General features: G+C 39.6%; 1 protein-coding gene across 2 annotated transcripts; it reads right to left on the bottom strand.

The window, feature by feature from the left end:
- Positions 1–9868: 9868 nt before the first annotated feature.
- pou4f4 (POU class 4 homeobox 4) lies at positions 9869–15050 on the bottom strand. Of its 2 annotated transcripts, XR_015090410.1 has the most exons (3): positions 14791–15050; positions 11525–12700; positions 9869–10708 (listed from the first exon to the last, which is right to left on the bottom strand). XR_015090410.1 is itself a non-coding variant. In XM_086057948.1 (2 exons), the coding sequence occupies exons 1-2, from the start codon at positions 14908–14910 to the stop codon at positions 11717–11719; spliced, it is 1104 nt and encodes a 367-aa protein (XP_085914074.1). In that variant the 5' UTR covers positions 14911–15050; the 3' UTR covers positions 9869–11716. The 2 variants fall into 2 exon arrangements, 1 of the variants encoding a protein (XP_085914074.1); XM_086057948.1 differs by having other exon boundaries at positions 9869–12700.
- Between the last annotated feature and the right edge of the window lie 242 nt (positions 15051–15292).

The raw sequence follows: 15292 nt of genomic DNA, 5'->3' as shown, positions 1-15292 counted from the left end.
GAACGTATCCCCTGCGATAAACGGGTATAGTGAATTTAAAATATTGAGGATGTTCGTTTTTCGACGCCTCCCCTCTGGAATTCTTTACGATCACGCTAATTGAAAAGCTGTAGAATCAAACGATGACGTGGATATATCTCCATTTTTTTGTAATCTACAAGACGAAGTCGTCAAATCCTTCGATACGGCGGCGAATCAAAGAGCCGTCATTCCATTTCATCCGTCAACCTCTGGGATATTATTAGGCGTGATCAAAGGCCTCCGATTGAAACCTTTTTGCCGCGCGTGTGGAAACCTTCTCACTTGCCGTTTGGCCAACGCTTGGGGAAATTAAAATAAAGAATTAATCATTAAATCAAAAAAAAGAAGAGCGTGTATCCTCGGAGCGAGGCTGATTAAAGTTTAATTGCAAGTTGCATTGGCCACAACAGGTCGTACTCTCGGGTGGCTCGCCAAAGACGAAACTTCGATCGCCATAAAGCTCGGCAGCGTCCGATACCGACTCTCCAATCAAAGCGTCTGACTTTATTTGGAATCAATATTTCTTCTCACCCGCCCTCCCGCCGTGTGGATTTGATTCAAAATGGCCGCCAAGTCCTTCAGATCAGTCAGCGGTGCTCAGCTCATTAAGCTCATCCCGGGCGTTAATGTCATCAGAGCCGCCGGATGCATTATTTATGACCGGGAAGCAATACAAAGGAGCAAAAAAGGAGTTGGGGATCTTCGCGCCGCAGATCAATGAAGGCCTGCTGCGCATCTGTCTGCTTTACGCCTCTCAAAACAAACACTCCCCGTTTCAAAAACTTCATTCCGATCCCTTTTTCTGCCGATGCGATAGATCTGCCAATACAAACACGGCTCTTCCACTTTTTTGTACAAACACTGAGGCCTTCGTTTGTATAACTTCTAAACGGATCCTCATCAAGGCCTGTTGTCTCATAGCAATGCAAGAACTCTACCCATACGCTTCAAACACATTCGTTACCACTGTCCAAGTTACTACTGCAGACTTAAGCTTAATTAAAACAGACTTTCTAAAGTACAGTTAAAAAACAAAAACAAAAACATACTTTTTAAATATGCGTTTCTTAGTGCCCCGACCATTTACCGTACATTTTTGGAGTCTGATTACGAATTTTAGCTGAATAGAATTCCGATAACAGATTAATTGGATGATTAATTTAAAAAAATTATAATAATAACCTATTTGTTTGATCTCTTAAAGAGGAAGGCAAGACCATTTTTTTCTGTGATGTAATTTTCAGTCGACAGCAATTGTCAAAATGGCCGTCTTCTGAGATGGATAAAAACGGGTTGCTTAACTCATATTCCACAGACGCGATATTAATTAAAATGCCGTGTTTAGACGAGTGGGGGTTACATAGAACATATTATTGTAAACAAAATTTGACTTAATTTCCACTTCAAAGTTACTACAACAGAAAAATGTTATTAAACAGACTTACAGTAAAAACACATTAAAAATGATAGTTGAAGTTTATTAGTTCCCAAGCAATATGCTTATTTTGATCTGATATTTGGAAGAATAAATTTCAGATAACCGATTAATCAGTTGATTAATTAAAAAAACGGAATAAAATAACTTACATGCTTACACCAATAAAGAATGACAGAACATTTGACTGTTTTATAATACTTTGTCTTTCAGTATTTACAAAAATCTGCAAAAAATCTGCCTGGGGGGGGGGGGGGGTGCTTGAATGTTAATTTATTTTCTTTCTTTTTTTTTTGCCTTATTTTGTTGTGTGTTAAGATGTTACAAAATGGCAGCAAAAAAAACTGGCCAATTTTCTATCCCGTTACATAAGTTCACTTGTTGAATTAGAGGCTTCACACAGGATGCTCAGAGAGACCAGAGGAGTCACAGAAAAGCACACAAATTTTCATTATTATTATTTTTCAAGAATAGCAACAAAAAGTACTTAAACATAGAACAAAAGATCAAATTCGAGTTCATCCGGAAAGTTTATAAATGCATTTTACGTTCATCTGTAAATTACACCTCCAAAATTCCTGAACTTCTTTTAAGTCGTTAAATAAATGCTTTCGTCAGACATCGATACGCGCTCTTGTCGTGGGACGCACGTGGAAGCCTCACCCCATGCGACTCTGATGCCGTTTCAACAGATTACAGGGTCAGTGGGCGCCCTCTAGTCCGGTCAAGAGATCCCGCTGAGTCCCGGGCTCGCTCATTCCTGTGGAGGATTAGAGCGCAAACATGGCTTTCAGTAACACGTGTATCGGCTGCCCCCCTCCAACACCACCTACCGATCCGGCAATCATCTCCACGAGATGGAAATCACGACAGAATCCTGCCAGGCAAACCCTGCGAAAAAGTAAACAGCGCCTCTCCCCCTGCGTTTCCCTCCAATTGTTATTCATAGAGCGGATAAATATTTAATTCCTTCTAAGGATACCTTTTGTTAACAGAATTACCCGACAAGCCTCGCCGGCCGTAAAAATCCCTCAATGAATTCAAATTCCGCTCAATCTCCCGATGGCGGCGGTTGAGTCAAGATTTTGGACCAGTGTGGAAAAATATGCAAGTAATAAGATAGCGGGGGAGGAATTATCAAGGATCTGCTACCAAACGAAAGTTTTCCTTTGTCAATTTAGAAAGTTCATTATCTACGTGAGTTCATTTCATGTTTTCCCAAAATAGGAACGAGCTCATGAACTTTCTTTCATTGAACCCGTTCAGGTGCAACACATGACTGGTTTTGTTGGGAGGATCCTCCTGGTGGGATATTTCTTACTTATTCTTCTTTCAGTGTAGTACCGCCTTGTGCCACAACATGCCGGGCAGCATTGAGCTCAACTAAAAGAGATGCAGTAGGAACAGCAAGAAGAAGAAGCAGAGAAGATGTGCCCGTAAGTAGCCTGGAATACTTTAAGAAGTGTGTTTTAATAAGTTTAAACGTTCTTTAGTAAGTTTAAATTTGTTAAAAGGGGTGTGTCTCAATATTGCTGATTTTCATCATTTGCAGGTGGGTGTGGAATATTAAAAAAAAATTCTCACTCATTATATGACAACTTTATTTTTGGAATTTAACAAATATATATATTTTTTAATTATTATTATTATTATCAAATTTTATTCCAGGCTCAGGGTCCACATAATAATAATAATAATTAAAATATATATATATATTTGTTAAATTCCAAAAATAAAGTTATTATTATGTGGACCCTGAGCCTGGAATAAAATTTGATGATAATAATAATAATAATAATAATAATAATAATAATAATAATAATAATAATAATAATAATAATAATAATAATAATAATAATAATAATAATAATAAAACAACTTAGCTGCTTTTAGTCTTGTAATATAATTCTATCCACATACCTCGATGACCTTTTTCTCTCATCGTAAAGCAACGTTATTCTCGCGATTAAATGCATTTGTCTTCATTTCCTCAATGTAATCATCCCAGCAACTTGCATGCATCGATAGAAACATACAGTACAGGCCTTTAAGTGCAATTAGCAGAGAGTGTGTTTCTATTGATAAATGCGAATATACGTATATATGCACTCGTAAGGTTAGAGCGCGAGTGCCGCTGGCAGTGACTGGGAGCACTGGTTAAGCAAATTGCTATTTAACTGGAAACCCGCCGGCCTGGCAGCGCTGCATTATTCATCAGCGAGACAAGAAAGTAGCACTTCACACACACACACACACACACAAATATACAGTACAGTATATGGGCCAGCGCAAGAAAGCAAGCGGGTCCGCATGGAGCCAATCCCCAAACACGAGCCCATACCAAGCCTTCCATACACACAAGGATGCACACGTACACCCAACACACACACACACACACCAATTATTGGTTCTCTGTCAGCTTTGAAAGGTACTGGTGGAGCTTTTGCAGCTTTTTTAGTGGCTTGTTTATTTATTTAGTGATTTGTTTTTGAGGTGTCTGTTTAGCATTTCATTGCCTTAAACTCCCCAAAGCCGCCCACCCCCCCCCCCCCTCCCCCTCCCTCCATGTTCTCCATACTGTACTGTGCTTATGGTAAGAGACAATCGCTCAGCAGCTTGTGGCTAGTGACTCGATTCTTTGTATTTGTGTCATAGAAGTTTCGCTTACGGGGGCAAAACTTGAAAAATTACAATATATATATATATAAATGTGTTTAATTATTTATTGAGCATATGACATTTTTACTAATTGTTCCTAATGTTTGACTACCAGAGGTTAGAACATTAGGTGGGAATCATGTCCTTTCTCAAGGACATAATGTGGTGAAATTGGTAATGCTCTCTCTGACCAAATAGCTATTAGTTGTGGCGTTCCACAGGGGTCAATCATGCGACCCCTGTAGTTACTATAATTCATCACACGCTTCAGTTAGGTCAGCTGATACGCAGACATTAAATGTCCTCGATATCAGATGTACGTGTCAGTGATGGCAGATGAACATTACTTTACAAAAATATTACTCAACTCCAACTGGGAGCTGCAATAAAAAGCTTCAAGCTCATATCTTGAGTTAAGTTTTAAGTAACACTTCAAAACATTTGTATTTTTTTTTTACATTGGAACAATTCAGTTGACGTAACTTTCAACGACGAATCAATCCGTTTGAAACGAGAACAAGTTGTAACCCTAGTTGTCAGGATGAAGACATTTGATGATAAATACGACCGCATCGATCGTGAATTTAGATTAAATCCTTCATCCGGAGCGAATTTGAAGTTAATCATCAGCCCCCGAGCAGTCACATCAATATATATTTTTTAATTTCATTAAAATTGTACCGGTGCTAAATGCTGAAGTTTAGCCAGTGTCCGTCGGAGGGAAGGAAAAATAAATAAACGTAAGCTTTGCACCGCCCGTGTTTTTTCAAATGTATTTCTTTTTTGCAGGGCATCTTGTCAGTTTTTGCGCATGCATTATGGATGAGACATGATTAGAGGAGCCCGATGCACTGCAGCGCACTTTGAACACACTTCTCTGAATTAAGTGCAACTTTGTATTTACGTCTCGGGCTTCTCCAAGCATGCCTTTTTTTTTGTGGGGGGTGGGGGGGTAAAGGAAAAATAGAAAGAAAAAAAACAACCTTTTCTGGCTCGCTTAAATTTACACTAAATGCAACCAAATGTATAATAATATATATTGCATAGTCTTATTTTATATTTATGCCTCCCGCTTTGATTCCATTCAGCAACATTTAAGTATTTTGGTAAGGAAATTCTTTCTCTGTGTCGTCATGGAAACGACATGGACGGGAACACCTCTACTTAGGCCAGCAATAATAGGAATATGAAAATGATTTAATCTGTAAAAACAAACTTGCCATGACATTTTATGACGCATAGGACAGCACTGAAAATAAGTTATATTATGAAAATGTTGTTTAAGCATGCCACTCAATAATTACGTTTTCATGTTTTTATAGTACATTGTAGTAGATTGTACTTCTTGTTGTATTACAACTTTACCCCTATAACTTATCAAGTCTTCATGATGTTATAATTTCATCGTTATAATTTAACTTTTTTTTTCTCGTCATATCACAGCTTCATTCTTGTTTTTTGCAAACTTTTTTCTCGTATTATTACATTTTTACCAAAGGAACCTAATCATTTTTCTGTCATGTTGTAAGTTTACAGGTTTAACTTTTTTTCATATTAAAATGTTGCTGATTTACTGCCATTCCTGTTACATTACATTTCCAAGTACGTACTTGATTTGTTCTTTTATATTTCCCAACGTTTGATGGTATGTATTCTATTTTTTCTTTCCTAGTCCTATTAAAAGCTTCCGCTGTAAAAAATATCTATTAACCAAGCAGCGCTTTTATTGACTCAGGTGTTCACTGTCAGTGGGCTCGCGAGCTACTAAATAATAAACACAAACATCTCAGCAGGGCCTTAAGTCATGACACAAGTTGAATTATTGCTAGTGTGTGTATAAATATTTCAATAATTGCTGTTTGCTACATAATTGATTAGAAATGATCAAGAGCTGTTTGAGTGTTACAAGGAAGCTTTTTTTTCTTTCTTATGCATATTGTTGTTGATGTTTTTTTTTTTATTTCAAGCTCAATTTAAATTCCCAGTCTGTCACTTCTTCTTCTTCATCTTCTTCTTCTCTTCCTTCTTCTTCTTCTACTATTTGAGTCTTCTGCGGACAAAAGGAGGCTTTCCCAACAGCTGGCATTCCTGCCTTGTAAATATTGATATGGCCGCTACGATATTGTTCCATAATTCATCGTGTTGCATTTCATCTGGAATTTCGGATGCCCCCCCACCCCCACCCCCACCCCGTTACACGTTACAAATAGCATTGCTTAGTATATTTTTATTTACAGCGACTACCTGAACGCCTCGCCAACATTTCGTAGTATTTGTCCGGATTGCTCGTTATTGTCGTCCCGTAAGCCCGCCCATTAGGCCTCATAAGTCGCCTTCTCACACACCGCTAAGCCGCCACCCCCCATGCTCATTAGGCCTGATTAGTTATACAATGTTCCTGATTACCGACGCCATGTTTTAATTAGCGCCTCATATGCGTAATGACGTCCACCACCGCCTTCAAAAGCTCACGCGGTTGCCGTTCTCTTGTTGAGGAGGAAATATTGGATGTGGTCATTTACAGTGTGTGTGTGTGCCCTGGTTTTTAGCACTATCCGATGAACCCCTGCTGGGATAGGGACCGAGCCCTGACGCGATAGGGAAAACCTTTGAGTAATTCACGCCCATGTAAAAAGGTTTATAATTTGCCCACAGGTGCCAGATGGTGGTGGCAGAGCACTACTTTTGTCCAAAATAGGCTCCTCAAATCACTTCCACACAGTTCCTTGGCATCAAGATTCCACAAGATGGCGACAAAACACATATTTCTCATCTGATGGGGCCAAAAGTGTTTACACAGTCATGTCATGTTGACCTTTCACGGCGTGGGGACAATAAATCTGGAAGTGTGTGAATGTGTATTGGATTTTAGCAGTCATGTCACGGGACCACCTTTGGGATGATAAATCAGGAAGTGTGAGTGAGTTTGTTCTTGTTTTAGTGACATGATGGGGACAAAAGATTTTTTACACACTTATGTCATGTTGACATCTTGTGGGGACCACGCATCTGAAGGTGTGTGTTTGACGGGTTACGCGTTTTATAACTATCATCCAAGGGTGGTCAGACACACACACAAGTTTGTTTTACTATCTTTGTGGGGCCATCTCATTTACATAATAAATTTCCTAGCCCCTTCCCCTAACCCCAACCATCAAAAATGATTGCCTACCCCCATTCCCTATACCCTAACCTCAACCATAAACCAATTCAATCCTAAACTCTAAAACCAAGTGTGTGTGTGTGTGCGTGCGTGTGTGTGTGTGTGTGTGTGTGTGTGTGTGTGTGTGTGTGTGTGTGTGTGTGTGTGTGTGTGTGTGTGTGTGTGTGTGTGTGTGTGTGTGCGTGTGTGTGTGTGTGGGGGGGGGGTGTATGTGTGTGTGTGTGGGGGGGGGGGGGGGTGTGGGTGTGTTGGGGTGTGTGTGTGTGTGTGTGGTCACGGCTGCCTCAATGAATTTTCTCCATTAATGGTGTATTAGCGGAGGTCAGTCCCCCATCAAGACATTGCGTATAATAATGATAATAAAAGAATAACAGATTAGACTTCCACTGCCTCCGTCCTAATCCCCATGTGTGGGTGTGGGTGTGGGTGTGGGTGGGTGTGGGGGGGGGGGGGGAGAAAAGGCGGTTGTTTGCATATGTGTATACGTGTGAGAGAGTGCGCGAGCGAGAGACATAGTAGCGTAACAGAGGCCTGCTATTCTCAAAGCACCCCCCTCCCCCCCAATCCAAGCCCCCACCCACCCCGACGCTGCACTCAAGACTCCGAGCGTCATTAAAGTTTCATGGCCGTAGCGCTTGGCCAAGGTCTATTTATGAAAATGTGCTTCCTCGCTTCATGGAAAAAAAAATGCATACAAAAACACAGAAGGAGGCGGACAGCCTAATGTGAGAGGAGAGCGGCATGAAGTGCAAACATGGCCGACGTTTGTTGAGATGTGATGAGCTTGCGTTGCCGCCCGGCAGACGTTTTGCCAGCGTAGGACTCAAATATGAAGAAGCGACTATTCATAATGCAACAGACGTTTCCATATGAAGGATTAAAAATTATCTGGATTAAAGCAACAAGTTGCTTTTTGTCATGTTTCATTATTTAGCGTCTTTTTTTCTCATTCACTACCATTGACGGCTATAGATGTCAAAAATCCCTTTCAACACGGCTGGTATTAAATGAGTTAATTGTTTTGTTTGTTGTTGTTTTACAGTGGCTAATGACTTTAGAATGTTTTCAGACATTTAAACATAATTTTCAGACTCACCTATGACTCGATTTTTTGCTAAGCATTTTTTCTTGTTTTTCTTTTTATAAACATACAATATGTATTCCATTCATTTTTTTCTTTGCATGCCATTTTTTTCATGTATTTTTTTTAAATATTTCACACACAAAAAAAAAATTACGTTTGATTTGTTTTTATGAACTTACACAATAGTTTTTCACTAACAAGTTTGATAAGTGGTACGGAAAGTGACGTGACAGATTTAAAACAAAAGCAAAATTACCTCACTAATATCTAACTGAGTCCGTTTTTTTTCTGTTTTTCTTTCGTTTTTGTTTTTTCATGTGTTTAATCGTGTGTAAAAAAAAAAAAAAAATGTCATATAAAGACCCAATTTAAGTCTGGAAATGTTACTTTAAAAATATATGATTATATTGTTACATTAAATTTTTGCTACGTTCATTGATTTAAAGAGTAATAATATCAACTTAAAATAAGACCTCTTTCATTGGTATAATAAATCATGTTTTTAAGTAAAAACAATTTTAATAAGCATGATGCAAAAAGAAGGCCTCTCTGAATGTTGATAACGTTGGCTTTACCAAATTGACTTTGAGTCAAACACATAAAAAATTTAACGTGAAGTCACAACACAAAAATAAGACAACAACAAGTGTGTGTTCTCACGGTGCGCAATAGTCACAGCAACAGGCAGCGGCCATATTGGGGCCCCCAGCCTCACTTTTGGAGGCCCTAACATTTGGAGTCTAAAGTCACGACATTGGCAACTGCTTTTCAGTCAGCATATTTACTGACATTTTTTAAACTGGCCAACAACTACACTTTTAACAGTGTAGGCCATATACAAGTCATCAATACATTTTAGAGTGGCCAATGACTTAACAATACTTTTCACGTTGGTCAGATTTGATTGGTTACTTTATTGAGTGATTGATGCCTATAGGATTGGTTCTTGTTTTTTGTGACCAGGGACTAAAATGTGTTCAGCATTCAAAGGCCAATGACTGAAACACTCATTTAGAGGGACCAATGACTGTATCATGTTTTCATAAATTATTCATTCACAACTGATCACATTTTAGAGTGACCAATGACTTCAGAAAATGTTCAGCATTGGTCACACACAATTAAGATGTACTTTAGAATGACCAATGACCAAATCGCTGTTGTCGCAGAGAAGCCAATGACTGTATACTGTTTCCAGCATTTACAAAGTGCACCAAGTCAAAACTTTTTTTGCGAGACTAATGATGTTTTCAGCAATTGAGCTGATAAGTTTTATCACTATTTTTAGAATGACCAATGACTGAATCGTTAGACACGCCAGTGACTGTGTTTTGGTTTTGCCCAATGACTAAAATGCAATCAAAAGGACAGTCCAATGTCTAATCCAATCAAATGAATCCCAAACTTTTTTTTTAGAGCGGCCAATGATTGCAAACACATTTTCCCTCAATAAATGATCTTGAATATGCTGAAAATATTCATAATAATACAGGAATCTGTGCGATGATGACGTAAAACGTGCACGTTTTATTTCAGCTTCTGTCATGTACACAGACACATTATTGAAGAACACCCTTTCACAAATGAAATCCATTCTTTTCATTAAAAAAAAAATCTAATAAATTAATTGAAATAAAGACAAAAAGAGGGGAACATGTTTAAATAATGAAATAAATAAATTATGTATCTACAAAGTGCGTTCCATGTGTGTGTGGGGGGGGCGAATAAATAATGAGATGCAGTGTTTGCTATAATCAATAAGAAAAAAAAAGGATGGTCATACTTGATTGTCAAAGCATTGTGGTGACAGCTTTTTACAGTGACTTCCTTCTACTGCGAATCCACCATCAAAACAAAAAAAACAAGAAAAATATGTTTTTTGAGTGATGTGCGTTAAATCACCATGAACACTTTTCTCTGTGTGTGTGTGTGTGTGTGTGTGTGTGTAGTAATGAGGTAGACACACAGCCACGACACAACTGTGTGTTTCTTCTTCTTATTGCGATGCGTTCGTCCCGGTGGGAATTTCCTGAACTCGCACAGAAGATGCCCTCGATCGATTTAAAAACAAAAACAAAAAAAACATGCATGTGGCTTCTGTTTCTTTCACTTTTTTTTTTTTACATCTTCATCAAAAATAATCAACAAAACAATTCAATACATCGGTGCAGCCTATTCACACAATATATACAATGATAAATATAAAAAGGGAGTCATTTGTATTTTCTTTGTACAATAATTGCCTTATGAATGAAGAAGTCCGAGCGTGTTGCCGTCACGGTGGGCTTTTATCCAAATCCTCCAATCCTTCGTCCAGTTTTTGACCATATACAAGACATTTCATCACCTTCAAAAAATAAAAAATAAAAATGATGTAATGATAATAATATTCACACTCTATACTTAAGTAAAGGGTGAAAAAGACTGCTAAACTTAAAAGTAAAGTTAAAAAAGTGTATTTTCTGAAATGCAATCGAGTACAAAAATGTTTTTATTTTATTTTATTATAGCTCATTAGAATAACAAATCATTCTTGTAGCTGTTTGCGTTAAGAAATTATCTTAGAGTAATGGATTGGGAATATTTTGCTTCTCATCAGAGTTGTGCCTCTATTTTTCGTCATGACGTCATTATTTGAGAAAAATATCAGCAAGTACAAAGCTGTTTTCATATAGGGGCATAAAGTAAAAAGTGTTAAGAAAAAAGTCCTAAAAATCTTCATAAGTAAAGTAACAAAGTATTTGTATTTCGTAACTTATAACAAGAGGTCATGGAATGTACGCCTATAGGCAATTTCAAATTAGACACTTCTTTTTTTTTTTTTTGTTAGTACTTCTATCTATATGTACGACTTTTTTATGTCATGACGTCATCTTCTAAAGTTAAGAAAAGTAAGGAGAAAGTACAGATATTTGTTTTCAAATGTTGGGAGTATAAGGTCCAAAAAAGAACTATACTCAAGCAAAGTGCAGACGCCAAGAAATATACTCAAGTACAGTCACGAGGTATTTTTGTATTTCGTAACTTCCATAACGACAGCTGATGAAACGTCTCATTAAGAGACAAACACAACAAAGTAGTAACAAGCCTATTTTGCCAAAGTTGCATTTGAATTGCGGAGTAAAAGTAAAAAAGTGGTCAGAAAAAAATAAAGAACAGATACCTGAAGGATCTGCTTAGTTACAGTAACGAAGTATTTCGCTACCTCCCACAACGCTGGAGGTGATGAAATGTCCCGTAGAGGCACGAAAATAGCAGCCGCTCCATGATTTGTCTCTCCGGAGTGAAAATAAGAAAAATGGGGCCTTTTTCTTTCTTTCTTTCTTTCCTTTCCTTCTCTTCTTTTCGTTTGTTTTTAGTGCGTGGCCGAGAACTTCATGCGCTTCTGTTTCTGCCTCTGGTTGCAGAACCAGACGCGCACCACGTTCTTTTTGAGGTCCAGCTTCTCGGCGATGGCGGCGATCTTCTCCGACGAGGGCCGCGGCTGCACGGCGAAGTAGGCCTCGAGCGAGCGCTTCTCCGGGGCCGCGATGGACGTGCGCTTGCGCTTCTTGTCGCCGCCGCTGAAGATCTCCGGCTTGGCCATCTTCTCGCGCTGCGCCCGCTCCGCCTCCTCCAGCCAGGCCTCCAGGATGGGCTTGAGCGCCACCATGTTGTTGTGCGACAGCGTCAGCGACTCGAAGCGGCAGATGGTGCTCTGGCTCAGGCAGCCCACGCCGGGGATCTTCAGGTTGGCCAGCGCCGAGCCCACGTCCGCCTGCGTCACGCCCAGCTTGATGCGCCGCTGCTTGAATCGCTCCGCGAACGACTCCAGCTCCCGGGGGTCGGGCTCCACGTCGCCGCACGCCGGGCCTCCCCCGACGCCTCCGCCGCCCACCACCACCCCCGCCGCCGCGCCCCCGAGGGAGCCGTGCGAGCCCAGGCCGTGCGCGTGCATGTTCATAGACTGCGGGTGGTGCGGGTGGTGGTGATGGTGGTGGTGGTGCTGCATGTGGTTGATGGCGCTCATGTGCGACGCCGTGGAGCACACGTCCGAGCCCGCCATGCCGCCCAGGGAGATGCCGGGCGTCAGGTGCTCCAGCAGGTCGCCCTCCAGGCCCTGCGCCGGCTGGTGGTGGTGCACCGGGTGGTGGTGGTGCGAGGTCAGCACGGACGGGTGGTGCAGGTGCGCCGACGACGACGTGGGCGTGCACGTCATGCTGGTCATGCTGGTCATGGTGTGGTAGGTGGCGTCCGGCTTGAACGGGTGGCTCTTCTGGGTCACGATGTCCACGGCGGCCAGCGCCTCCGCCCGCTGCAGGAGCGTCTCGTCGAAGCCCGCGAAGATGTTGCCTTGCAGCTGCCCGTACACACACAAAAAAATGAAAAGAAATAGACAAAATCCACATAAGTAGTCAGAAATTGACGGGAAAATTAGACACCGGAAGTGGCTAAAATCAAGTTGAATGACATGCCCTTATATGGTCCTATTGCAGATGACAAGTTCAGGCTAGCGCGATTAAAAAAACAAAAAAAAACTTGATTCATCCCTTGGGGGTAATTCGATCATCACAGCAGCTATTTACCAGCAAAGTAAAAATACGTATACGATAAATGAAAATAAATAAAAATATAATCTACACAAGAAGTAAATAAACAAAATTAAATATTGACTAACACTAAAATGTGCAAGTGAGCATGACAAGCCCATAAATGGCCATTTTGCATTAATTGTCTTCAGTGACCGGAAGTTCCTGCAAATTTAATGGCATGCTTATTAATGGTCATTTCCAAGTGTTATTTAAATTTATAGTGTATAGGATAATTTTTTCTTAAAATGTAAATGGCATGACCATATACGGTCATTTTTGTTGTTTAATTAACTTACACTAACCAGAAGTGTCTAGAGCGTACACTCATTAATCATGCAATAATCAATAAAACAGACTACATAAACGGTCATTATTTGTTTTTACATGGACGACAACTAACCCAAATCAAGGTGTCCATTTTAATGGCATGCCCATAAATTGTCATTTTGCTGTTAGTTTGAGTTACATAGTGACCGGAAGAGTCAGGAAATAAAGGCAAATGTCAAGTTTAATAACATTCTCACATGGTTGTTTTTCGCTGTTTTTAATATTTATACAGTAACTGAAAGTTTATTGGGACTAATAGGCTAACTAAAATTTAACATTTTAATGGCATGCCCAAATATGGTCATTTTGCTTTTATGAAGGTGTCTGTGATGTGATGGGCAGTTTCAATTTTAATAACGTTTCCAAATACGGATCTATTAAGAAATTAGTAAGAAATTAATAACATGCACATATATGGTTATATTGCTCCCATTTTGACCGGAAATCAACATCTGAAATACATTATATATATTAAATATGTAATTTTAATTTTTATTTCAGTTTCACTGATGACATATGGTAATTTTGCTTTTGATTTTATTCTCAACGCGATCAGAATTAAGTGCCTGGAAACTGATAGGCAAATTAAAGAGTCAAGTGAAATAATATCGTGCCCTTATATGGTCATCTTGCTGTTTAATTGCATTTCCAATGTGACAGGAAGTTGAACATATAAACTCTTTTCTCTCTTCCTATTTTGGTTTTCTTTTTTGCTTCAATTTATATTTTAGACTTGTAATGTGTTTTCTTTGTGTTTAGATGTTCAATAAAGAACCAAACCAAACCAAGTGTCTGGGGAGCTGAAGGGAAAGAGTCGTCGAACACACACACACACACGCACGTTTTTTGGAAACAAACTTTATTGCTGGCCAATTTATGTGATATTCGTTTTTACAAAGATTTTTTTTTTTAACAAAAACAAAAACAAGTGCATTTAAAAAAGCCAGATACAGTACTGTAATTGTTGATTATTTAAAAAAAACTTGATTTGAATTATCCTATTCCAATATTTCCGAGTGGTTTAAAAATGTATCTTTTTTATCTTAAAAATTATGATAGACTATAGGCTACTTATAGACCTACATTTTAAAAATACTTCACTCAAAACTTTACATTTGCCAATTAAAAACAAATTATATGGACTTTCCTGCTCCCTCCAATGAAATGAAACGTCCCATTTCCTAGTGTGCGTGGCATGTTGTGCAATGTATGCCAGCAGCGTGGATTGACATTCATCTAAAATTAATATTTACAACACTGCCCCCCCCCCTTTCCCTCAAACACACACACACTTCCTTTTGAATAATTTGTGCCTATACAATGAGACAAGACCGGCGTGAATTTGAATATGAATGACACTTGAATATGTGGAAATGTATTTAATTACAATATCAAATGACATTAGGATGATGATACGAACTAAAGCAGCGAAATATCATGCATCAATCTAGGTTAGTTTTTTTTACCAGTTTTAACATTTAATTTTTTGATGTATTTTCATTATTATGGTTTTGCCAATTTTGGGACTCACCGATGGCGTGGGCAAGCAGGCCCGCCGGATGGCCTCGGAGCTGGAGTGCAGCGGCGTGTACTTGGGCTCGTGCAGGATGGGGTGCATGCTGAACGGCTGCTTGCTGTTCATCGACATCATGATGACGGCGCTGATGGGGAGGCAAGGCAGCAGTCCGTCGTCCTCTTTCAACAAATATGAAGAAGAAAAAAAACTTCACGAAAATGTATTAAAAAGGAAAAAGGGAGTAAAAAGTCCTCCAATCCTCGCGTGTGGGACACTTGAACGATGAAGACGAAGCTAGGGCCCCCCCCTTTCTAGAAGGTTTTATAGGGAGAGCCCGAGCGTAAACCACGCCCCGAGAAGGCGTCTCAGCCAATCAAAACGAGCTAGTCGGAGTCTCACCACGCCCATTCGCGTGCCTCTTTCCTCAGTCAAGTCGCGCTTGGAGAGAGCGAGGCTGGCTGGGTGGCCCGCTGCAAAAAAAAAAAAAATAAATAAATAAAAAAAAACATCTCGTTTT

The sequence above is a fragment of the Leptonotus elevatus genome, chromosome 16 (assembly GCF_054856555.1).
Source record: "Leptonotus elevatus isolate MCC_2025b chromosome 16, RoL_Lele_1.0, whole genome shotgun sequence".
NCBI lineage: Eukaryota > Metazoa > Chordata > Actinopteri > Syngnathiformes > Syngnathidae > Leptonotus > Leptonotus elevatus.
Note: the sequence above shows the minus strand (reverse complement) of the source record. Positions and strands in the feature narration are given on the sequence as shown.